The sequence below is a fragment of the Lissotriton vulgaris genome, chromosome 1_1 (genome assembly GCF_964263255.1).
Source record: "Lissotriton vulgaris chromosome 1_1, aLisVul1.2, whole genome shotgun sequence".
Classification (NCBI taxonomy): domain Eukaryota; kingdom Metazoa; phylum Chordata; class Amphibia; order Caudata; family Salamandridae; genus Lissotriton; species Lissotriton vulgaris.
In genome coordinates, this window is record NC_141685.1 from 409,949,208 (window position 1) to 409,975,985 (window position 26,778).

The 26,778-nt window shown below is 44.2% G+C and overlaps 1 protein-coding gene across 3 annotated transcripts in view; it reads right to left on the bottom strand.

Moving 5' to 3' along the window:
- USP24 (ubiquitin specific peptidase 24) overlaps window positions 1-26,778 on the bottom strand; it is a 1,909,144-nt gene that overhangs the window by 1,553,799 nt on the left and 328,567 nt on the right. For all 3 annotated transcript variants that reach the window (XM_086952711.1, XM_086952716.1, XM_086952707.1), the window contains exon 17: window positions 20,486-20,635. In XM_086952711.1, the coding sequence (XP_086808837.1) occupies window positions 20,486-20,635 (150 nt within the window). The remainder of the gene's footprint in view (window positions 1-20,485; window positions 20,636-26,778) is intronic.

The following is a 26,778-nucleotide window of genomic DNA, read 5'->3' on the forward strand; positions in this document are numbered from 1 at the left end:
TTAAAGTTCTGTGTTCCCATTTGGCTCGACTCAGGTCATGAAAAATGTATGCTGACAAAATATTACTTTATCTCACTTCGTATGGCCCATAGCATGTTGACCTTCACCAATTGTTGAATGTACAATGGTTACTATTGACAAAAACCATATCCTGAACGTCAAGTGTTTCAAGCACCCAGTCGAGCGCAAAAAAGATTGAAAACTACCTTTTTAAGCAGAAGGGAGTCTAACTCGCTCAACAACAAGAGGACTACTGAAGTTATATTCTCACTTAGTATAGTTAAAAAACAAAATGGAATCAAAGATTGCTTCAAAGAGCTCGAACCGGACTCTAGTATCCCAATCAACTGACGACGCTGGTAGAATAGTATTCACAAAATTCAACCAGAATAAGAAATACATTCACCTCCTCAACATCTATGGCCCGAACTCAGATTCTCCAGAATTTTGGGATTCCTTGACCAATATCCTTAATAGCATTTCAAGCAAGGGACTTATGATAGTATTAGGTGATTTCAATCTTCCCCTTGACTTAACTTCAGACGGACAATCCAAATCTTCTTTCCACCCTTCAAAGTCACACAAAGCCTTAATCTCTACCCTAGATTCCATCTAAAACATTGTTGGAGACTACAACACCCCAATATCAGGGATTACATATTTTTCTCCTCCCACATTCTTCTTACTCAAGATTGGATTACTCCTCTCCAGTGCTCACACCCACATTATTGATCAATCTGATATCCTACCACATCTAATATCTGACCACATATGGCGTTGCAATGATGATTCCATCAAAGAAGAAGACGACAGATGACAAATTGCACATTGGAAAAGCAATCCTTAATTATATCAAAGAAAACTCTCCTCCTGCGATATTCAGATCAATTCCTTCTGGGATGCATCTACCATTAGAGGATTATTAGGATCATTAGTAGATGTTCAGGCTAAATTAAATAAAACCCATAACAATAAGCTTTCTAGAAGACGAGATAAAAGATCTTGAAGCCCTCCACATGTCGAATCTTGACACCCTATTAATGAACAAAAATATGAATAAAATAAACTATACGAGTCATTATACAGTGTCGACTCTCCAATCTCTACAGAGTCATGCAGATCATACTTGGATAAAAGTAATCTTTCACAACTGGCCCCTGACGATAGTGATTAATCACTTAAAGCAAACAAGTCCATCCGCGGTTTATCAGCAAACATTTTTAAGTCCATTGATCATACACTTCTAAAACTTTACAATCATTTTGAATAATAAGGTACCACATCAGGGACAGCTAGTGAAGGTCCCAGCTCTGTGCTGTATCCTCCCCGCAAAGGTGCGTAAGTGACTTTGAGTGTTGTATTGTGGCCCACTCGGCTTGGTGTGGCGGAGCCGTCTCCGGTGGGGCCGTGGCCTGTTTACCCACATGCGTGCTTTCCCCTCCACTTTAAGAGCCGGCGTCCAGTTCGGGCTGCAATTGGAATGAGTGCGTGGGGGCTCCTGCGACATCCTGTGGGGTCCGGTCAGAGTGGCCCAGCTAGCAAACTGGGGGGCTATTCCTAGGTGGTGGTGCCGTGTCCCTCCCACTTAGGGGTGCACTTGTTGCAGACTCTTCCTCGTTTGTGCTGGGCATACTGTGTGGAGGTTCCACCCGGTGTTGGAGCCCCGGCTATATCATGAAGAGGGATAAGCAGAGCACTATGGACTACTTCACGGGTCCCGCAGCCTTGGCGGCGGAACAGGAGGGTGCACAGGGTGGAGTCCGACTCTTTAATGAGTGAATCCGCCTGCAAGCCACCTAAACCTAAAATCAAAGGCAACAGGCGCTCAAGATCCAGACGTCGCTCGAAGTCCTATAGTGATGCCAGTAGATCGGCCTCGGTGCCCCAATGGGGGAAGCCCGCCACGTGACTTGTTCGGGACTCTCCTGGCAGAAAAACATACGTACATATCTGTTTAGCCTGTCGAAGCATATGATCTGGCTATCACCCGCTGCTGGCCTTAGCGGTCCAGGCGACAGCCCGGGTTTCAAGGAGGGGGCGTCCGGGGATCCATTGGCAGAGGTGGGCCGGGGGCTCCCGTTGGGGTCACCATGCCGCCTTCACCGTGACAGATACTTCAGTGGTTTTGAGGTACTGGGGTGGGATGTTGGGGTTGGTGGGGATGTCTTTGTTCATGATTAGTAAGTCTTCTAATAGTTTATCAGGGTTTTTTTTGTTTCACTTGTTACATTTTGAGGGAATGTTTTGCTTTCACTGTAGTGTCATATTGCTGCTATGTGCCGCTGTGTCTTTACATATCACCACAGGTCCTGCTCATTGTGTTAATTGTTTCTCTGGATGTCCGCTCCAGTTAGTCTAGGTAGCCCACTGCCGGGGCTCTTAGGTTTGGGATTTGGAATGTCAGGGGGCACTAGATAAGGTAAAAAGGGGGGCTATCCTTCACCAGGCCAAGCGTTACCGGGCTGATGTTCTGATGTTGCAGGAGAGACTTTTATTGGGGCTCAAGGCCCTTTGCCTACGGAGATATGGGTATTCTCAGGTTTTTTCCGTAGGGTGGCTCTACTCATCCTCCGCAGGGTCTCATATGTCCACTCCAGGACGTGGGCAGATACTCAGGTGAGGTACGTCTTTAGCCAAGGATTTATTTATGAGGAACAGGGGGTGCTGGGTAGTGTCTGTGCCCCTCCCCCTTTGTCCTGGACATTGGCTGAACGTACTATGACTTTGTGGGCGGATGTTCCGGATGGAGTGACAGCTGTGGGTGGTGACTGGAATGATGTTATGGATGGGGCTCTAGATAGGTGGCGATGGGGGGGAAATGGGGGGGGGGGGGGGGGGGTTAGGGGGAGAGACCAGCTGCGGGCCACAACTAAATTATCATTCGTGGCATCGGGTCTAGGTGGACTCCTGGCGACGGCAGCATGCGGGGGAGCATGGTTATATATATTTCTCTGCTATACATGAATAGTTTTCACGATTGGACTATATCTTTGTGCCGGCTGCGGTGGCTGGGAGAGTAACGGACGCAAGATCCTTCCTAGGGGTCTATCGGATCATTCCCGGGTCACGCTCATGCTACATTTCGTTGGCGTCTTTTCCCCTGGCATCTTCAATACGACCAGTATAGGGATCATTTGGGACAGGCAATTGATCAACATTTATGGTTTAAATTTTTTATTGAATTTTCACAAAGAACAAAACAAGAAGACTTTGCGATGTCAGACATTCGTGGCTTCCTCAGGGTCCATGCGCTATCGAAAAGCAAACGTAATGCCCACCGGGCCTGTGTAGTGACAAAGCATTTGAAATGCCTTGAAACTTAACAACTCCCTCCCCCCTTCCACCCCCCTCTGTCCACCAAAGAAAAAGTCAGCTTCGTAACAATCTGCTTGAGGAGGCAAAAGGACATTCATTTGGGCCTGCGTGTCCGTGCCTTCTTTGATGGTTGTGGGTCTGGTAGTGGTGCGACTGCCAGTCTTAGGGGACGTAGGTATCTGGGGCAGCTAAACTCGCAAAATTTCCCTGTGAGTAGTGTCAGGAAGGGGCGCCACAGCTCCGAAAATTCCTCCCCCCTCCCGGCCTGTACTAGAGACAACTTTTCCATCCCAAGCACCATCCACAACCTGTGTAGCCAGCTCGTGTGCGGGGGACTGTGTGGTGTTCTCCAGTGTGCCAAAATGTTTTGGGTAGCTGCCCCGAGAGCAATGGTGATGAGCCGGCCCCTGCGGGATTTCAGTGGGTACATCAGGGGAGTTGGGCAGTCCCAGCAGTATGTAGGCGGGGAATCAGGGCAGTTGGGTATCCAGGTGAGAGTCCACCTCGTCTATGATCGTGTCCCAGTATTCCCGTATGCGTTTACAGCTCCAGAGTAGGTGTTCCAACGTGCCCAATTCCCCACACCCTCTCCAACAGCGGTCGCTGACATGAGGGACCGCCTGGTGCAGGCGCTCAGGAGTATGATCCCAATATGTAGCTACCTTGGTGAGGGTTTCAGTGAGACCAGAGTGGTATGCGGAATGTCGTGCCCTGTGGTAGATCCCGCTCCACTCCTTGTGTGTGAGGACCCTACCTAGTTCCCGCTCCCACCAACATCTTCCTGCGTTGTATGTGTGGGTGTTCGTAAGAAGATGTTGATATAGGTCAGAGATTAATTTCGTCTCAGAGGTGCGGGTAACCAGCCATTTTTCATAGGGGGTGAGGCGGCGGTGGGCTCCTGGTTTAATGTCGGGGTGAAAGGCCCAGTGTCGCACCTGCAGGTATGCTAACCTATCCCCCTCTGTGATAGTGTAGGCTTCCTTCAGTTGCTGGAAAGAAAGGATGCCTTCCAGGTCGAAAGATGCCCTAGTGCCTTGCAGGGAGTGCGTCGCCAGTTTACAAAAGCTTTCGGGTCAAGACCTGGGGTGAAGTCGGGATTGGCGAATAGAGGTGTCAGGGGGGAGGGAAAGGACGTCAGTTCATGCTTGGTAGCTACCCGGTCCCACACCTCCATGACTGTGCTGGTGATCTGGGATGCATAAAGATTAGGTGGCCTGTGTCGCCGTGGAAGAAATGGGATTCCCTGCAGGGGCATACCGGCCACTGCCTGGTCCTGGAACAGCCAGGACTTGCTCGATTCCAGCTGGTACCATTCCACTAGGCTCCGCAGCTGTGCCGCGTAGAAATAGAGTTAGAGGTCTGGGACTCCCCACCCCTCCATGTGCAGGCGGGAGGATTGCGATGTCTTGTTTGAATCGCGGGCAGCGGCCTTGCCCAATGTAGGGTGCCAGCTCAGACTACATCTGCTGGATCCAGCCTTGAGGTGGACGCACTGGGAGGGTCTGGAATAGGTAGAGGATCTGTGGTAGTAGCGTCATTTTGGTGGCTGCTATTCTCCCAAGCCAAGAGAGCGAATTGAGTCTCCATCTCCGCAGCTCCTCCCACAGCTGTGTGCGGAGTCTAGTGTAGTTCGCTTCTACCGTGGTAGGGATGGTGGGATCCAATTGGACTCCCAGGTAGGGGACCGTGGTGTCCGAACATTGTATATCGTGTTCTTCCCGTATATCAGACACGGTCTCGGGCGACAGCGAGATGTGAGGGCGATCGATTTATCCTCATTTACTTTGAACCCCGAGGCGAGCGCAACGCTATGCAGTTCCACGAAGAGCGCACGTAGTGAGGGGACCGGATCGATGACGGACAGCAGGATGTCATCGGCGTAGAGGCTGATCTTATGAGTGTCACCTCCGAATTTAATGCCTTTAATGAGAGCGTGTTGCCTAATTCTCTGTGCCAGTGGTTCCATGTAGAGGGCAAACAGGATTGGGGGAAGGGGACATCCCTGTCTGGTCCCTCTGCCAATCGGGACTCTGGGGGAAGTGTGACCATTAACGCGCACCGTAACATTGGTTTACCTATAGCAGGTCAGGATGCGGGTGCAGAGTGTGTCCGAGAGACCAAAGAGACGCAGAACTTGCTTTAGGATAGGGCCAGTGCACCCTATCGAATGCTTTCTCCGCGTCAATGGTAAGAAGCATGCAGTCTGGCCATGTTCGCGACCCTGCATCAATGACATGCGATACTCTCCTGGTATTGTCTCTAGTTTGTCGCTGAGGTATGAACCCGGCCTGGTCTGGTTCAACGAGTTGTTGCATGTACGGCGCAAGCCGATTCGCCAGGATACCTGTATAGAGTTTAAAGTCAATATTCAATAATGAGATCGGCCGGTAGGAGCCGCAGCGGGTTTTATCCCTACCGGGTTTCGGTATGACAGAGATAGATGCCTCTAGTAGATCTGCGGGAATCGTGCCCAGTTGGTCAAAGGAATTAAAAAGGTCCCGGAGGAGGGGGGCCACCAATTGATCAATATTTAGATCTTAATGTGTGATCGGTGGCAACCGCAGCACCACTTTGGGAAGCGATGAAGTCTATGCGGGGAGTGGACATATCTTATTGCTCCGCGGCGCGGCGGACTAAGGAGGAGTCCTTGGTGCGCTCGGAGGCCCACTTGTTGGAATTAAAGCGTGCCGGTGGGGTGGATGGGAGGCCCTGGCGTGTCGTCAACTGCTAGTGGCGAGACAAATGCACGCAGATTTATTGATGGATGAGGCTCGTCCCGTAGTAGGATCTATCAATGAGGCGATAAGTCCAGTAAATTGCTCCATCGTCGCTGCTAGGGGGCGGCAGGTTCCCTGGTTCTGCCTGGGAACTTGGGGTCGCCCAGGAGGGCATTGGGGGATCCCTCGGCTATGGCGGCGAGTTTCACGCACTATGCTGATTTGTACTCCCCACGGGAGTCCTTGTCACACAATGTGGTTTGCAGTTTTATTTTGGATCTCCCGCCCCAGTCTCTCTCAGATGAGGCTTGGGCGGAATTGGATATCCCACTCACGGTGGAGGAATTAGGCACGGCATTAGGTGAAATTAATTCTGGAAATGCTCCAGGGCCCAGCGGATTCCCCTGTGAGTTTTTCAAGAGATTTTTTTCAATTGGGACCCCATCGCCTTTGGGTGGTAGAGGAAGCACGTGAGATTGGGTGCCTTCTGCACAACTGGAGACACGCAGAGGTGGTTGTGTTCCAAAAGTCAGGACTTCTTTCGGACCATCACTCTTCATACCCTCCTATCTCGCTGCTAAATATTGATGTCAAGGTTTTGGCCAAGGCCTTGGCCATTCGCCTTTACCCCCATATCACCTCCCTGGTCCATCCGGACCAAGCGGGCTTTATGCCTCAGCGGGCGACACAGCACAATATCCGGCAGGCGCTTATTGCTGTAGACATGATACGGAGGCTGGATGTGCCAGCGGCTCTGCTCTTGGCGGATATGGACAGGGTTTTTGATTACCTTAGTTGGACGTATCTATGTGCACTTTTGGATAATTTGAATTTGGGTCCACGTTTCTTCGCCTACTTAAAACTTCTTTATACTCAAATCACGGCTTCGAGGTCACTTTTCCTATCAGACGGGGCACCCGACAGATGCCTGCTGTCACCATTTCTTTTCGCCCTCGCGATGGAGCCCTTGGCGGCGTGGGTGTGGATCGAGGCACAAGTGGAGGGCAAATGGGCAAAGGGGCGATCGGACTGTTACGCGCTCTAGGCGGATGATGTTCTCTTCTTTTTGACCAACTTTAATAGGAAGGGCCCCAGATTGTGGCGTATTATGGAGATATTTGGGGAGACCTTGGTCTCTTCCTGAACGCTAGCAAGTGTGTTGTGGCCACTGGAGAGCCAGATTGAATTGGGTACCTGAGCCTCTGTGGTACAGGTTACCGCAGTCGGCATGAAATATCTGGGGGGGGTTTCTGTCCAATTCATCGGGGAGTCCTGGAACCGGAATGTTGCATCGGTGTAGGGGCGGGTGCGTGACGAATTGAAAACTTGGTCTCATATGCCCCTTTCTCTTCCAGGCCAGTCGGCCATCTTGTTTCCGTGATTGCTCTATAAGCTACAGAATCATCCATTTACCGTTAGGCCCTCTTGGTTCCGCCAGGTTAACTCAGTCAGTTTCTTTGGGCAGGGAGGGCATCCAGGGTCGCGTTACAGATGTGGTTTCAGGCCACGTACTGTGGTGGGCTGGCCGCCTCGGATTTCCAGTCCTATTACGTGGCCTCGCAACTCCTGATACTGAACGAATGGTGGTCTGAGGATCGCTCTGATCCGGCATGTGCAGTGAAGCGGCGCTGGATGGGTTCCTATTCTTTACACACGGTCTTATACTCTGCTTCTATCCAAAAGACTTGTGTCCCCTACAAGAGTAGTTTTCCAGGTGTGAAGGCAGGCCCTGTGCAAGATGGGGTGGTGGGGCAAGCTGACGAGGGAGACTCCCCTTTGGTCCAATGGTAGATTGCCACAACTTGCAGGCTTGGAGGGTTTCAGAGACAAGGATAATATTGGGATCTCTACCTTAGGGAAAGTTATGCAAGGCACGGTTTCAAAATCTTTCCAGGATCTCCAGCATGACAATCAGATGCCGAAAACACATTTTTCAAATACTTGCAGTGTAGATATGCTATACTTCCCAGCAAAGCGGAATTGGAGTCTCTTCCAGAGTTCAATCCTGTTGAAGCTAAAGTATTTATGGGTGACCTCCAAGACCATAAAATCTCCAAGATATATTAAACCTTGGTGACAAATTGCCCCACTACGTTAGATAAACTTAGGGAGAGGCGGGAGGAAGACCTCGCCCCCTGGATGAGGAGGACTGGATGGAGGCACTTGCGTCCCTTAGAGAAGCAGCGATAGCCATGCACCTTCGGTTGATCCAATTTATTTATCTTCACTGTGTATATTATACACGTGTTAGGCTGTAGAAGGCGGGTTTGATAGAGTTTTGGCTCGGCGGATGTTACTCTACGTCATACAATTTGGCAATGTGCGGGGCCCAAAAGGTTCGGGCTTGGGTGTTGGCCTGCCGTGCTGAGGTCCTGGGATGGGAGCTCCCTTACTCCCCAAAATTGGTACTATTACATATAATGGAGGGGTGGGGGGAAATATTTATAAGCGTCATCTGATGCTCCTGGGTTTTACGCTGGCTAAACGAGACATTGCTCAGAAGTGGAAGGCAGGGGCCCCACCTCTGCTTCCGGCATGGAAAAATGGTTTGGATTTTAATATGGGTGTGGAGGTCCCTATATTTCAGGCACGAGGGTGTCCATTGAAGCATTTTAAGATCTGGAAGAGGTGGGCGCCGGGAGCCCCATGCCGTGAGGGATGTGGCTGTTGAGGGCGAAATTGGGCAGGAGTTGTGGCCCGGACCTTTTGGGTTCTGCAGAGGATGTTAATTATGTGCGGGCGAATTGGTGTTATTCATGTTGTGGTGCATAGACAGTGCAGGGGGTGGGGATTTTGTTTCAGGTCTTTGAGTAAAGCACATGTTAAAAGTCAATGCAATATTTCTTGTGTACTATGCAGCAGTATTTCTCTGGGTCAGAGACCTCTGCATTGTATTTGACAATTGACATAATAAAAAGTGTTGTTACAAAACAAATGGCCATGGCCTTCTGTAGTAACCCAAACGCAGAGTGAGAACAGTGGGCCTTCTCTTAACATACTTTAAACTGCAGAAGGGAACCAGACAGGGGTGCCCTCTTTCCCCCTCCCTGTTCATTCTTACATTAGAACCACTCCTCTAGAACATCCACTGTAACAAGTCCATCTCAGGGTCAATCTCAAAAATACAACAGTGCAGGTGACAGCATACACAGATGATAATTTGGTAGTGACTGACAACGCTCGACCATCTATTGAAGCACTCATGAATACTATTGAGGACTATGCCAGAGTTGCGGGATACAGCCTTAATAGGGATAAATCTGCTGTTAAAGAATTAAATAATATATGCTCCAAAGACCTCTTGGCATCCAGTCTGCCATGCTAGCCCCAACTGTGGGCTAGCATGGCAGACTGGATGCCTAAAAATACCTAGGTACGAAATTTGGAACAGAGTCAGTTGGTACCAGACTACACAAGGAGAAAGTAACTCTGCAAAAAACACAAAACCTTCTTTCATCCTGGAACCCTAAATTCCTCATATGGTGGGGATGTATCTAAAACTTTAAAATGATAGCTACACTGATTGTAAATTACCTTATAGCTAGGCTCCCTCTCTCTCTATCGGATTACTTTCACCACAAACTTCTAAATACCCTCATTTGGCAAAACAAACACCCAAGAATATCAATCGAAAAATTGCCTACTTCCCTAGGTGGAGTAAACCTCACAAATTTTCTATTATACCAAACAGCTTTTTTGGCCAAACAAGGGTTTATGTTGTTCCTCCTTCACAGAGGTACATGCATACCTGGCTGCTGGTTGAAGAAACTCTATTGGAAGCCCAATCACCCTATTATGTTACTTTCCACAGTGTGTAAAAAAAACCTCTTCCAGCAAGACAAATTTGCCAGGCAACTAAACAGGCATTACTGAGACTAGAGGTATCAATTAAAAACTCAGTTAGCCTGGCTGATGAAGGGTGTTACCCAGAGACCGTTCCCAGGATGCTTGTTTCCAGTTCAGGTAAGGCCTGGCTTTGCAGTCCAGGCTGGACTGTTCCCATGAGGCACAGGGTCAAGACTGATTTGCATATAGCTGGGTCTGAACTGAGGTGGTGAAGTGAGCTAACAACTGATGATGGATTCAACCCAGATCTGTGGCTGGGGCTGAGTCTGAAAAGTTTTAGCGCTTTGTCCATCATCTGCTTGTGTTTGCAATAAGCACGGCCATCAGATCTCATGGTATTATAACCTACTACAGCCGAACTCTTCAAACTTACACCGATTCATACTCAAGAAGTCAGATCCTGACTCCTCATTCCCCCACGAACATTGGAAATGATTTGGAAATTGGTAGTCTCCCATAAAATCATTCCTGCCCTCTCCCAGACCAAGTTTTGGCTGCTTCATATTATATTTAGGACCCCCTCTCGCTTTGATAAGATGGGCCTCAGAGAGGATCCATCATGCTGGAACTGTAATGACACTGGAGATTTAACACACTTATTCTTTACTTGTACTGCGGTAATTTAGTTTTGGGTTTTTGAGTGTTTGGGTCCTCTCCTCGCTTTTTGTTTTTCAGATCAAACACGAGTTCCAGTCAATCTAAATGGGTTCCATGGATACTCGCTCACAATCCCAATCGGATTCACTCCTGTTAGACATTTTTTAACAGCATCTTGCAAATATATTATTTCAAATTGGATAAAGACTGCCTCCACCTCCTTTAAATCATGAATGAACTGGATCAATCATATTAGCGGAGCCAATAACATTGCCTTACAACACCTGGAAACCACAATATAGACTACTATAAACAGGCTTTTACTTTGTTCCCACTAAACTAACTTGAACATACATCATACACTCCTTCTCGCCCCCTTAAACTCCCCTTCGGGAGACCATTTCAGACTGCAATAAAAAAACTGTTTGAAGCACATGGTCTTAGACAATACTTGTACAGCAAACCTCTTCTGTGCCCCTTTGTGCCCGAGCAATTATGTTAAGCAACATATGCAATAAGCATACCCCCCCTTCAGGGGCGATCTAGCTCTATCATCTGTTCTCTTATAGTCGTTGAACTCCTACACCTTGCTACCGTTCACCAGGACTGTTACACAGCGATCAATGCATGCTTTTACATCAATAAGTATATTCTTTTTTCTCAAACCCCACCGTTTATTCTCTATTTCTCTCTTTGAATATCAATAGAACTCACAGTACACGTCTTTTTTGAATTACCATTAATCTTTTATTATATTACGCTTTATTATGTTATATATGGTTTATTTCTATGAAAATTTCAATAAAATTTGTCAGATTCAAAAAAAAAAAAGTGGAAAGGAAAACCAACATAACAATTGGAACCAAACCCTGCCATTCATCATGTCTAATAGAAAGGAGCTGAGGTCACAGATGAAAGCTGTTCAATTGTAGACCTGTAATGTAATTTTCTGGGTGACACTCAACAACAGGGGTTGGAAATCATAGGTTTATGTAAAAATACTGGAGTTATTACTTGCACAATATCATATTAGGTTCTCCGTCAGTCACACAGTAGCTGGATCTCTTACTTACTCTTTTAAACAACAGTGGCCCCTGGAGAAGGGAGAATATTAGAACAATTAATATAGACACAGCTCCAGAGGGGGAGGCAGCAAAGCCGTTCTGCCGCACCAGACATACCTGGCCTTAAACGAAATCGAAACCGCAACCGAGTGGCAGCCATCTTAGAGGTTTAAAGAAAGAGAGGAGAAAAACGAAGCCCAAAGCAAACAAACCTGCCCAAATACAGAAGAGGACAGCAAAGAATAGCCGTCAGAGCTCGTCTAGAGACAAGTAAAAACACTACAAGGTATAGAAACAACGAAGGAAAAGGCATAAAGCCATAGGTGCCAAACTAACAACATATTGCAAAATAACTTCTTAATAACTGCAAAGAACCGCAGGGTAAACAAAACAGAGAAAAGACAAACGAAAGACAACGAATACAAAGCACCCAGAGGCACATCAGAGACAGTAAGCAGCAGAAGAGCGGAAGCTCAAGAACATACCTAACACCAAACTAAGGCAGCACAAACATTCAGAAAAATAAAACAACCCTACCGCCAACACAGAGCAACGCAAGGAGATTCGAGCTCCTGCAAAGCAAAAGAGGTCTGAGCATAATGGCAGGAAGCGACGGGAAAGTGGCGCAACAACCAAAAAAAAACAAAAGCCGAGGGCGCACCAGAGTCTCCCTTCAAACAGAAAGCGGATATAAGCAGCACGCTAGACAGCATACTCAAAAATCCTAACCGAAGTCCACGACCTGGCAAAATCCACGAAAAAACTACTGATGCCATACAACTTGAGCTAGCGGCATGTAGAGCTGACATCCACACAGCTAACAGATTATCGACAGTAGAGCAGAGAGTGAGCGACAGAGGACAAATCGCAGCTAGCGAGCAAAGAAATGGGGAGTATTGCCAAAGCAACAACAGACCTACAAAGACAAGCAGCAGAGTTTGAAGACCGACAGAGAAAAGGGAATATAAGAATTCTTGGCATACCAGAAGGAGAAAAAGATAACGCTGGTTCCTGCGAAGCCATGCTTCAAGACCTCATCCCAAAAATAACAAATAAGAAATTCGACAACTCTTTCGAGCTCGACAAAGCCTATAGAGTACCTGCATACAAACAAGGCAACAGACAAACACCAAGACCAATTATTTGCAAACCCCTGCGATCACATCAAACAGAAGCCATATTCGGAGTCGCTAGGAAAAACCAGAACCTACGATGGGACGGCAATAAGATCATCCTCACTCAGGATTACTCGAAAAGCACAGTAGACGTCAGAAAATGCTACCCGAGGCAAAGTGACGAACTAAGGAAGAAAAACATAGTTTTCTCATTTGTTGGCCCAGCAAAGTTCAGAGTAAACAACAAAGGAACAACCATAATCTTCGATGACCCTACAGAGCTAGCTCGATACCTCTCAACAACCGAACCACAAGAGATGGAACTGGCGACCACAACATCGAAAAGGAGAGCATCACAAGACAAAGAAGCTGAATAGCCTCGCAGGAAGGACAAAGCAAGAGTGGCACAAAATAAAGGAAGGAATATGAAATGGAGCCCAACATGCAACATATCTACCTCATTTAAAGCAAAATACCTACCTCATCTATTGTCCTCACAAGACTCCCTCAACTTGAAGAACAAGCAAAGGAACAATAGAGATTTCGAGGACCGAATCAACAACAAGAGCAAGCACAAGACCCTGTGCAGAAAGCGACGTTCTATCCAGAACTTTGATATCCTTTTAAAAACGAGACTAAGGGGGGACCTTGCCCAACTATATCCATGTAACTTCAAGTTGGGAGTAGTATGTGGGGTATTTGTAACCAAAAGATGTTTGCAGCAGCAATGACTATACTACGTCCCTGGGGTTGGGGAGCAGAGGACCTTGCTGTTGCACGCTTTCAGTACGACATGGCAGTAAGGGGGGAGGGAGGGGTGGGAGGCAGAAGGGTAAGAGGAAAGGGGGGGTCTATTCCGTCCTGTCCGTCCTGTCCGTCCTGTCCGTCCTGTCCGTCCTGTCCGTCCTGTCCGTCAAGTAAGTCTTGTCCAGAAACCAAATGTATCCTTAGACAGGAAGCACGTTCCATCAAGCAGCACACCAACCGCTCGCTCAGGGAGAGCCGACACACAAACACAGCTAATACGGTACTCACTAGATGGAAAAAAACGATTAGCACTCAATCACAATGAGTAGCACAAACATACTGCAGTCTGACCTCAAGGTCATATCCCTGAACGTCAAGGGCCTGACCCCTCTAATAAAAAGGAAAAAGATACTAGACTACCTAGCGAAAACGAAAGGGGATATCATCCTCCTGCAGGAAACCAAACTATCATTAGAAGACGCAAACAAAATCAAAGCAAGATGGATAGGACAGCTAGCATGCTCTCCAGCTGTGGGGAAAAAGAGAGGAGTAATTACCATAGTGAATTCCAAGTCCAAAATAACGATTGAAAGGGTAGAACATGATGACGAAGGCAGGCTTCTGTGCACTCAACTCAAAAGGGGAGAGGAAACTATATCAGTAACTAACATTTACGCACCAAACACAGATGACAACATTCTGGGAGAATAACAAAACACACAACTTGAACATAGTAGCTGGGGATTTCAATTTAGTACTAGAAAAGAAATTAAATTAAATGAAAATGCGTTTTGTAAAGCGCGAATTGCTGCCCTGAGGCGTCCAAGCGCTAAAAAGGAAAGAAGGTGCTAGCCAAGGAGGATCCAAAGTCGAGGGAAGCAAGATTCTATCTGTTAAACCAAAAAGTTTTTAACTGTTTTCGAAACGAAGACAGATTAGGGTTGGACCTCAAATGAAGAGGCAGGGAATTCCACATCTTGGCCACGTTATAGGAAAATAACCGGCCTCCTGCTCTTGATTTCCTTATTTTAGGGACTGTAGCAAGAAAGGAGTGAGAAGAGCGCAGCTGTTTACTCGGATGATATGGAGTGATTAAAGAATGATTAATCACTGGGCCTGTTTTCCAAAAGGCCTGTTGCACAGGGATTTAAAGTTAACTCTCTCTCTGACAGGCAGCCAATGGAGGCTCCTCAGTCCAGTCCAGTACTAGACCACACCATAGACAGACAATTAAGTTCCCAGACGAGACCCTGTGCCTCCTACAACACGCTGAAAAATATCTGCAACAGATTTGAACTTCAGGACCCATGGAGACTACAGTACCCAGACACCAGGGGCTATACTTTCTACTCCAACCCACACAACACATACAACACATACAGTAGAATTGACTACATTATCATCTCAAAGTCACATACGCACCCGATAGAACACACTGATATAGCAGCGAGAACGGTCTCAGACCACTCTTGCATCAGTCTAAACCTAACAGGCAGGCACAATGACCACATTACTCGCAGATGGCGGTTCAACAACATAACGATCGCAAAGGCGGAGGACAAAGACATGATAGAGAGAGCCATCAAAAACTATATTAAGGAGAACGACACACCAGATACCAAGCCAAATTGCCTGTGGGAGGCCCTGAAAGCAACCACCAGAGGGAGCCTGATAGAAATCAAAGCCAGGAGGGACAGAGAGGCAAAATCACAGCAAGACGAATTAGAAAAGGCCATAAAACAGCTAGAGACCCAACACATCAACAACACCACAAGCTCAGAACTCCTAGCACTGACAAGGAAGAAATACGAATTTAACAGAATCCTCAGCGAGAGGGCGGGAATGTGTTTAAAAAAGTACAAACAGATCAACCTGTACAAAGCAAACAAGGCAGGGAAAACACTTGCGACAAACCTCAAATGCAAGCAGAGACAACACTGCACATCAGCAATTACAGACAGGCACTCCCTGAAATTCTACAAACTTTCAGGGAGTTCTACAAGGAACTATACACAAAGGATGAGACTGTTGACAGAGCAGGCATCACTGACTACCTAAAAAGACTCAATCTACCTACGATATTGGAAGAAGATGCGAAAACACTAGGCCAAGACTTCAAAGAGACCGAGATAGCTATGGCCATAAACTCACTAAAAGACAACAAAGCACCAGGACCAGACGGCTACACAGCACCCTTCCACAAACATTTCAAAGGACTTATCATCTCAGTTCTGACCAAAACCTTCAACCAATGCATAGGGGAAGGGACAATAACCGATACAATGGCACAAGCCAACATAATTGTTATCCCAAAAGAGGGGAAGGACCCACAATGGCCCAAAAACTATCACCACATATCGCTAATTAATCTAGACTGCAAGATATATGCAAAAGTACTGGCCACAAGACTAAATAAGTTATTACCCCAGCTGATTGTTAACACGCAAGTAGGTTACATGAAATCCCGCATGTCGCACGACAACACAAGACTCCTATGCTAAGTCATAGAACACTCCTCAAACTCACCACACCAGGCCGTCGCAATCACACAAGACGCCGAAAAGGCATTTGACAGGGTTTCCTGGCACTTCCTGGAGAAATGCTTACGCACTTATAACTTAGGGGATGAGTACACAAAGAAAGTCATGGCGCTATACAAAAAGCAGATCGCGAATATCACCATAAATGGTGGCTCATCGGCTTCCTTCGAACTGGAGAGAGGAACAAGACATGGTTGCCCGCTATTGTTTCTACTAGCTCAAGAACCTCTGATCAGGGACACCATAGCGAACGGAGACATCACTGGGATAACAATTAATAACAACAGCCAAGATCGCCGCCTACACGGACGATCTACTCATACTAACAAGCAATCCAACACAATTCAACACAACTCATGCACACCATCGAAACATATGCCAAATACTCAGGCTACAAACAAAGACAAATCAGAATACATGCCACTCAACATACACACAACCAGAGAAGTAATAGGAAACGAGGGCCTAGCCTGGCAACCAAAAGAGTGTCAAATATCTGGGAACCCAGTTTAAAAGAAGCTTAAGAGACACCCTAGAACTGAATGAGAAGCTCACGCTGGGAAAGATAATAGAACTACTAGACCCGTGGTCACCCAAGTTCATCACATGGTGGGGCAGAATTGACACCATCAAAATGATGGTAACTCCTATAATCAACTACCTGGCAGACATGCTTCCCATGCACCTGACAGAAGACTTCCACAAGAGAATAGACCTATTGATCAACAAATTCATATGGAGAGGGAAAAAAGCTAGAATAGGACTCCGTAAGCTGAGACTAGGGAAAAAATTGGGCGCGCTCAACTTATCGGATCTAAAAACTTTTCAACTAGCATTCATAGCCAGACAAGGGATGCACTGGCTGCTCCCTATGCAAAAATACACGCCAACTTGGCTGGCCATAGAGAAAGCCTTACTAAACAACACGGAGACACTCGCATTGCTAACATCCAGCAAACAAGCACTCAACAACAATCTGATCCTAAAGTTTACGAAACAAGCACTACTGAAGGTAGACCATAACCTAGAAATCCGCATCAAACACTCGCAGTGGGAGATTCTGGTCCAACCACAAGATTAAATACAAGCGGAATACACCAAACATGAGCACCTGGAAGGAGCGAGGAATTCAGTTCCCAGCACAACTGGAAACGGAGGGACATATTTAGAGCTATTCCGCTACTCTTTGAAAATAAGTGGTTTAAGATCTGTGAACATATGATTAACCGGTTCATCTGGGCCAAGGGGAAAACAAGGAGAGCGCTCAGGTATATGGCACTTCCACGAGAAAAGGGAGGATGGGCGTTACCAGATATAAAGTTATATTACTGGGCATCAGCATTACAATATATGGTGGGCTTGCTGGGAGGTGCAGAGGCAGAAGGGCAGGATGAATTTGGTACACTAGATATTTATGGATTAGTTATGGGGTTGGAGGCAGAAAATCTACTTTGAAATACCGACGCATGCTATTTCAAAAGGACAAGATTTAAGACTATCCTAGCCGCATATAACATTTGGAAAGCATTCGCCAAGAGGTTCGGTATAGGGAAGTACAATGCCTATACAAGAAATGATGGTAACTACTCTTCCTAGCGAGATTTTCTCTGATGCAGTCTTTAATGAGTGGGGGAGGCAAGGAATTTGGAAACTGGGCAATATTTTAAGCCCACAAGGTATGATGCAATTTTCAGAGCTACAGGCAAGTTATGGCTTAGAGACGAGACAATTTTTTAAATATCTCCAAAAGAAAAGCTTTATTAATAAAAAAAGGGTGGTGCTGCGGGATTTGCGAAAAACCCAATAATTGAGGTTATACAAGCAGGTATAGACTGTACAATTAAGAGATTTTACACAGAACTGTTAAACTCGAAGAAAGATGACTTGGAGAAATGGGCGGATAAATGGGAAACCGATTTAGATATAGGCCAAGACCAGTTTTCTTTATCATTAGATATGGGTCAGAAACTGTTGTGTTCAGCCTCATTACAGTCCCAACACTATAAAGTCTTGTATCATTTGTACTACACATAAGCCAAACTTGCCCAATGGGGAGCGATGTCAGGTTCCAGATGTTTTAGATGTGATAATTCAGAGGCTGATCTAGAACATACTTTTGCATTATGCCTCATTTGGAGTCAACAAAGAAAGATAGAGAATTTTTTAAATAATGCATTAGGAATTGAAATTGTATTAACGTCATCAATAATACTACTAGGAGTCGAAGCGGAGGGGCAGATACGGGGCGGAAGCTTTATATTTTTGGCAATGGCAGTTTTGAGATTATGCATAGCCTCGGCATGGCTAGATCCCCTCGACGTACCATCAGTGGTTAGCTAAATTACTGTCAATTTATAAGTTAGAATCTGCTATATATGCTAGGAAGGGGAAGAAGGGAAGAATGTTGGGCGTACAAATATGGGATCCGATTACACGATGGAAAGAAGGGAATGTTAGTTAATAGACACTTTACTGGCTTGGTGTTTTTCTTTTATATTTCTTTTTTTTTTTGCTTTCCTTGTTTTCTCTCTTGACTGTTCTTTCTGTACCTATGCGTTTTATTATAGTATGATTATGTTTTCTAGTCAGTAGGACTTAATTTAAGAATGTAATTTCATGTAGATATCTTCCTTTATGTAATAACTAGTGTTATATATGTATTATGTATAATTTTACTGTCTATGTGCTCTGTACATGCTACAAAAAGGGGGGAAATCCAATAAAAAAAGTAAAAAAAAAAAAAAAGGAAACTGAGGGACAGCCATACACCTTTAACATTCTGGAAAAAACACACAACCTTCCAGATATAGAACTCTACAATTTCTTAGCAATCAAAACAGCCTTAACTAAAGCAAAACTACACAAACAAACTCCATCCATCTTCCAGTTTATGGATAATATAAACAAGACAGGACACCAAGTCTCATTCCTATACAAACTACTCCATCCCGTCACATCCAAACTTAACGACAATAAGACGACCTACTGGGAATCCCAGACAAAAACTAAACTTACAGAACAGGAACTACAAACACTGTGGTTATCCCCATCAAAAAATATGATATCCCCAGTGTTAGCACAGACCAAATTCTGGCTACTCCACCAAGCCTATTGGACACCGGCTCACCTAGCCTCTATAGGTCTAAAGGACAACAACACCTGCTGGAACTGTGGAACAGAGAGGGGGGACCTAGAACACCTCATCTTCAGTTGCACAAAAGTCAAAGAATTCTGGAAGCAGGTACTAGACTTCACAAACAGAATGATGGGCTGCAGTGCAGCCTTAGGTGAACATTCGCCACAATCGTCACAGCACACATCACACCAGACATTGCAAATCCAGAGGACAGAAACCTCCTCGACTTCCTCCTCACTTCAGCAACTAAGATAGTACTCACGAACTGGAAGAACACCGCCAAAGCCACATTCAAAGGGTGGCTGAACTGGGTGATCTTCCTCAGAGGAGCAGACTACACCACACTCCGAAAGACACCAGGAAGACACCCCAACAGAAATATGTGGTCTAAACTAGATAAATTCATAGACTCCTTCAAACCTCCATAGACAAAGCTTGACCCAACTTCTAATCTGGTCGTAGCTTTCTGTCACAAACAACCACCACCACTGTATGTTTTGTGTTCTATGTTTTTATGTTCTAACGAGTAACACGTCAAAGGCGAAAAGATGTGTTAAATGTTACTTGGGAGCCAGTCCTTAAGGGCGTACAATGTCGAACAGTCAATCTAGCAACAAAGGCCCAAGGCGATGATCATCCTAAGAATACCAAGTTTATATGTCTGTCATTATATGAATTCTGTAAATACCAATAAAAAGATTTTTAAAAAAAAAGGAAATAGAAAAAAACATTTTCACAAAACATTACAAGAAGTGGGGCACAAGCCTGTGCCCTACTTAACACATGGAAAACAATACAAAGCAGGGGTTGAGGACAAACTGGGGGCTTTAGGCAAAGCTTTACGGTTTGTTGTACTTGGTAAATAAGCAATGTCAAAAGGCAATAAATCTCATAATACACCTTTACAATTAAGTGCACACAAGGTATAAGGTGTTTCAAAGTGTCAACGACGTTTCAATCCAGCATGGAAATACGCGGATCATCATCAGGACATAGATATTATGCCTAATAATTAGAAGCTTAATATGCCCAGGGGCTTAAAGGGTAGATAATAATCAAGGCGGAGCGCGGGGTGGAAACTCGGCGCAGTTGTGGGTGCACAAGGCTAGCCTAGATGGTTGCGAATATCCTGGTATTACTCGAGAGTAGTTGTGCCGGCACGGTGACCGGTCTCTGGGGTGCAGCAGCGGCCCAATAGCGGAGTCTAAAACAATTAGGAAGCAAGGATTTAGGAGTTAGGACTACCTAAACATGGGAAGTCTGGAGGGTTTAAAACTAATACCTTGAATGTTACAAGGAAAGTATTGCAGACTTATTTTTACATTTTCCCAGCATTAGATATTGCATGATAGAAAGCCTCATGCTGACCCAATAGACAACATGATAGAAGAAATCATTAACGACATACCTCCCGGTACGTGTATCGGCCATCCACTAATGTCGAGCCAACTAAGCCTCCAGGGCCTGCTGAAGAAACAGCAAGTCGATGGCAAGAGACCAGGCTTGCAGTCACTAACTTCACAATCTCAAAGTTTTTCTTCAAGTCTTGAATGATGCTCTTAGTGAACAAAAGTAACAAAATGCAGGTTACAAATTCCACAGAGACACTGGTTAACTTTTTGTTAAAATAGAAATAATATTAACAAATATACATTTTTTCCAGAGGTTCTGAGAAAAGTTAACATAAGTGCTGCTAGTACCTCAAAGAATCACATGCCTTATTCCTCCCAGCAATATATACATATTTCACACAATTTAAAAGATTAACCAAATGCTTTTATCTGTTAAAAAGCATTTGCTAAGAGACAGGTCAGGAAATTGTTGTAATCACTGTATGTTAACCACTGAGCTGTCCGACATGATTATTTTTGATGAGGGATTCTTTCCAATTGGAAACGTTTCTACCAGGCACCTTTTTGATTAAGGTAAACTTGTTAAGAAATGTAAACATCATAAGTCAAGTAGCTTTCACAATGAGATTGAATATATTTAAGAACCAAACTGGGTTTCCAATTCAGCTGGCAATGCAATCTGAATTTGCAGTCTTTCTCCCCTCAATGTGTACGCAGTGAGAAAACGAATATACTGTACATCAACCACTATAAATACCCTTCTCTTTGCAGACAATGAACTTTACATCCAAATTAATTAACCACACTGCCCTCAAATAATCATTAAGCCAAATTACTCACAGACATCATGAATATTGGCATGACTTTGGTTTCAAATATTGCACCAAAATATAAATGAAATTTTTAATAATTTGCAGAAGCTCTATTAACCACATACATCAATTGATAAATAGCAACCTGTTTGACCTGCTAAATGAGAGCACTCCTCTGGACCACTATGAACTACAAATTACAGTACTAGTTTACAACAAGACATTGCTCACAAGTTTGTTCTTCTTATAAACAATCTCCATCAAATATTACGGAAATAGAGATCAGAATATATATATATATATATATATATATATATATATATATATATATATATATATATATATATATATATATATATATATATGAAAATCAATACCCAAATCCCCTTGAGAATTATAAACCTGAAAGCAAAAACACAGATTCAACACAAAGAAATATAGTCCGATTAATGCTTACTTACATGTTACCCTGGGGTTTCACACTGACAGTTACTGAACCATAAGGTTTAAAAAGGCAGGGGAGAAAGGTTGCAGCAGTGATCCTTGTGCAGATGTGTCTGGCCACACTACTTGCGGCATCTGATGGCACCTGATAATTCCCCTGGGAAACATTTCAAGTTTCCTTGGCAAGCCATAATGATATAATTTTATTTTTGGGGAACATCGGTCCCTAACAAAAAAAAAAAGTGTTGAGAAAAATCATATAGATATAATGTCTATATTTATCTGTCCAGCTGGACATGATCATTTAATATAAGGAATTAAATGAACAAAATACAAGTGGGATCAAAACATCAACTTCTCGCACTCTGAAACAACCTTATATCCCTTATTACTAAGTGCTAGGGTGTTGCAATGTATTTTCGTTGGCCTAACTGATGAATTGTGTTTTTGGCCATGTTACTCGGAATGCCTGAGTTCTCTCTTTTTAATGTTGTATATATTCCCACTTTTATGTTGTTCTTTTACTTCCATATATTAAATGATCATGTCCAGCTGGACAGATAAATATAGACATCATTGTATCTCTATATGAATTTTCTTAACAAATTGTTGTTTGTTAGGGACTGCTGTTCCTGTAAAATGCTTTGCACCCAAGGCCCGAGACCATAAAAATTGGGTTCCCTTGTTTTTGTAAAATATATATCATTTGATATCAAGCTGATCTTTCTTAATCCCTCTTTACTCAGAGGCTGGATGGGAAACATTTTTTCTCACCACATGGTTTTCTTAATGTTACTTGATATATTTGAGAATTCAGTTGGAATTCGCATGAATCAGTCTTTAAATGGTGCTTCTGTGAACCTTGCCCCTGCAATGGGTATGATAAGCATCAAAACACAGATGGTACAAAATCAAATGCAATACCATTGTTGTTCAATGGCCCCCACCACCTGAAGATTTGCTTGCTCCTTACGACATTTTACCTCAAGATCGATTCTTCCAGAATTGAGCTGCTGGCCTACACCTAAAGTCTAGCACCACTTACTTTTTAGTTGTGGTGCTTTCAACAGACTATGCCACCATGATCACTTTGCATCTTTTTTATTTTTAAAGAGTTTTGCAGAAAATCGACAGATCTGTGACTTTAGAGATTTAAAAATATTATTGAAAAAAACACAAGGTTACAGGGACGTTATAGTTAGGTAATACAATTTTTAAAAAACTTCAAAATTCACTGATAAACCCAAGGTTTCAGGGACGTTCTAGTTAAGACTCAGATTTTACTCGTATAAAACCAGTGAAATTTAGCAGTTATATTTACCTGGGCTAACTATAACTTACGCCGCCAATGCACTGCTTATGACCTCACATATTACATCACTCATGACATGGTCAGTGGCATCACTGAGGACATCATTGATAACATCTCAAATGACATCACTATTGACATCACTGATCATCCAGTGAGTGTAAGTATTTTGCAAGTGTTTCTGAACCTTAGTTATATATTAAGCCACTACATACATGAAATTACAATTGTCTCTGTACTACTAATAAGTGATTCTATTTCTAACACATATGACCTGGGTGGTTGTGTGACTCTATACATGTGTGCGTGGTTGTATTGGTGTGTGAGGGGTTGTATTGGTGTGTGAGGGGTTGTATTGGTGTGCGAGGGGTTGTATTGGTGTGCGAGGGGTTGTATTGGTGTGCGAGGGGTTGTATTGGTGTGCGAGGGGTTGTATTGGTGTGCGAGGGGTTGTATTGGTGTGCGAGGGGTTGTATTGGTGTGCGAGGGGTTGTATTGGTGTGCGAGGGGTTGTATTGGTGTGTGAGGGGTTGTATTGGTGTGTGAGTGGTTGTATTGGTGTGTGAGTGGCGGTATTGGTGAATACGTGGGTGTGTAAGTAGCTGTACGAGTGTGTGAGCAGCTGTGTGAATAGCTGTATTGGTGAGTGAGTGAGTGGGAGTAAGAGTGAGTGGCTGTAAGGGTGACTGTAGTGGCTGCATGGGTGACTGACTGGGTTTGTAGTGTAGTTCCTATATTCCCAATAGGCTCTGCGCATTGGAATAACAAACAGTAGTTTAGACGTAGGACTGAGGTCGACTGGGTCTGTTCTGAATATGTTAGACTTATTAGGTATGCCAGCTAGCTCAGAGGTCACTAGAAACTTTCTGGAATGAACAGGAAGGAGTTACCTTCCCTGATTAGACAAGAAGGGATTAGTATCTGACAACCGCATAAACAGGACAACTTTGCTCCCTCCAGAATAAGGAGTATATCTTTAGAGTCGTGTGAAAACAATAGATAGCTATTTCACTCAGTCAATCGTGCATACTTGGTTTCACCGGAGTGCAGAGAAATAGAGAGACGGGCGTTTCCAATAAAAGTTGTTATTTATTGAGCAGTCTTCTTTCTCATGCAAGAGAAGTAAATTGCCACAATTGCAATACTTGTCATAAAGTAAAGTGCGTACAGTAAAAGGAGTATTATGAAATAATACTGTAAAAGCATTGATATGGTTTCTGAGCCATATGATACGGATAAAATATATACAATACATACAAAGATAAAAGTTTGACTAAACGTACTCAACTGGTGCTTCTAAATTATGCCTACCCCAGTGTACCTAACCTAAGCCTAGTACATGGGAAGGAGTAAGGGAGTTGCAGTTTAAGTTAAGTTAGTTTTGCCAAGAATCTGAATCAAGAATTCTCTAAGGATCTAATAAAGCTTCGTACCTTGGTTTTAGAATGAAGGAGGTCTTCTATCTCGTTCTCAGGACTCAATCTCCCAGTAACCCGCAAGGGTGACTGGAAACACTGGAGCTGGATTTTCTCGGCAGGAGAAAAGACAGCGTCTTTCTCAGTGCGTTGAATGGGAGGGACGGCTTCCTTCGGCACTCGCATCAGCTGGGCTTTGGGTAAGTAGATAGCCGCTCTGCTCCAAACCACCATGTGTTGCTTAAGGCAAATGCTGGTATATTTATACCTGGAAGGTGCCGTGTTTGACGTAAGGTTGGACATAAGACGTCAATAGGAACTGTCACTAAGAACTGGCAGTTCTTTCAGGACTCGCAGGAGTTCTAGGACAAATCAAAACAAAAAGCAGGGGGAATTCCCGGGCTGCTGGAGGTTTGGCTTGTTTAATGAACGCCTTGTACTTTCTAGGAGTCTAAGGAAGTAGCCTTGCCGTATTTGGACTGCATTGGCTATTACTAAATATGGATATGATTCTTATGCCTTTATAAGGATAGGATTTGTTATAACCACATAAGGGCATAAATCGGGAATATTTAATGAGGGTCCTCGATACATTCACAACAGTTTATAAGTGGCTATATGAGGCTATATGAGAGAGTGAATGGCTGTTTGAATGGGTGTTTGGTTAACTGAGTGGGTGTGAGTGGCTGTATTGAAGAGCACGTCTTTCTGAATGGCTGTATCGGTGAGTGGTGGTGTGAGCAATTGTAAGGATGTGTGAATGGGTATAAAATGGTTATGTGAGAGTGTGCATGAGTAGTTGTATAGGTGAGTGAGTGGCTGTGTTGAGCGGCTGTACGGTTAAGTGACTTAATGGGTGAGTGAGTGGCTGTGTTTAGGTGTATGGGTAAGTGTACGGCTGTGTGAGAAGGTGTATGGGTAAGTGAGTGGCTGTATGCATGAATGGGTAGGTGTTTGAGCGGGTGTATGAGTGTGTAAGTGGGTATATGAGTTGTGTGGGTATCCGAGTGGATATGTGTATGGTTCTGTGGATGATGCCATCAGAGATGTCATGAGTAATGTCACTGATGTAATATGCGAGGTCATAAGGAGTGCATTGTGGGAGCGCAAGTTATAGTTAGCTCTGCTACCTACAACTGGTGAATTTTTTTTTTTTGTTCAAAACGTTAATGCTGTCACTGACCTTCTTACCCAACTATAAAATATATATATATATATATATATATATACATATACACGATTCACAGTCCTGCTCCGTTTACTCCAAAAGGACAAGAATTCCGTAAGCAACCAACGGAACCCACAGGTACAGACCACTCCACAGCGCAAGAGGTGATTTCAAAGGTGGTTTATTATCACGCAATCGCCAGCACGACGCGTTTCGGTCACTCCACGGTGACCTTGATCACATGCCAGACAGAACCCATGAAAGTGCATATATAGGGTGCCTAATTAACACAAAAACGGGGCGTGTACATTAATAGCAACTGAGAAAACACTTACATTGTAGTTCATCCAGATTAGAAAACAGACCCATATTTACAAATGTTAAAAATGATTATGTACAATTTGAATAACAAATGCATAAGTATAATACATTGCCATAATTATAAAAAATAATATTTTTTTCATATTTACAAGCTGCAGATCTGCTAAATTCATGACTTCTTTATATACAGCATAATATACATTTTTAATTCGATATTCGAATCCCTGGTCTGCAGGATGACAGTGCAAATCAACATGTACAATCAATGTCGCCCTTTAAAGTGCTAGTGCTAACTGATTCTGACCCTTAAGTGCAAACCCTCGTGCAAAGTTTAAAGTGCCAAGTGCAATTTCAGCCAAAATAAGAGTCAGATCCCTGACCCTTAAGTAACTCATATGTTAGTGGCTGAAATATTAAAAAGAAAAAAGCGGGGAAGCTTGGGGGGAGGGCTCAAGAAAAACCATGTTACGCCATTTAGGAGGTTTACATGTTATGGAACCATTATTTTGAACTACCTATAACCCTATACATACAGTGTATATGCATCGATTTACAGACAAGGATCCCCAATTTATATTGAAAACATATTCTTTGGGACCCAGCATTAGGACATAGTGCCCTATTTATCACCCCATTGAGATACAATATGCTGTGAGCTGAACAATACAACCCAGAACGGACCAGTCATACCCCCTCTCATAAATTCATCTATGACCTGTTTGTGTAAGGCTATTGGTGATCTCAGAACGGGGGAAGTAGAATGCAAACAGCAGTTGTACAAAGTAAACAACACATGATGGATACAGGGAGAATGATCTACCAGTCTACTCAAAGGACTACTAAATAGTCCTCCATGTGGTCATACTAGGTTTACTGTTAA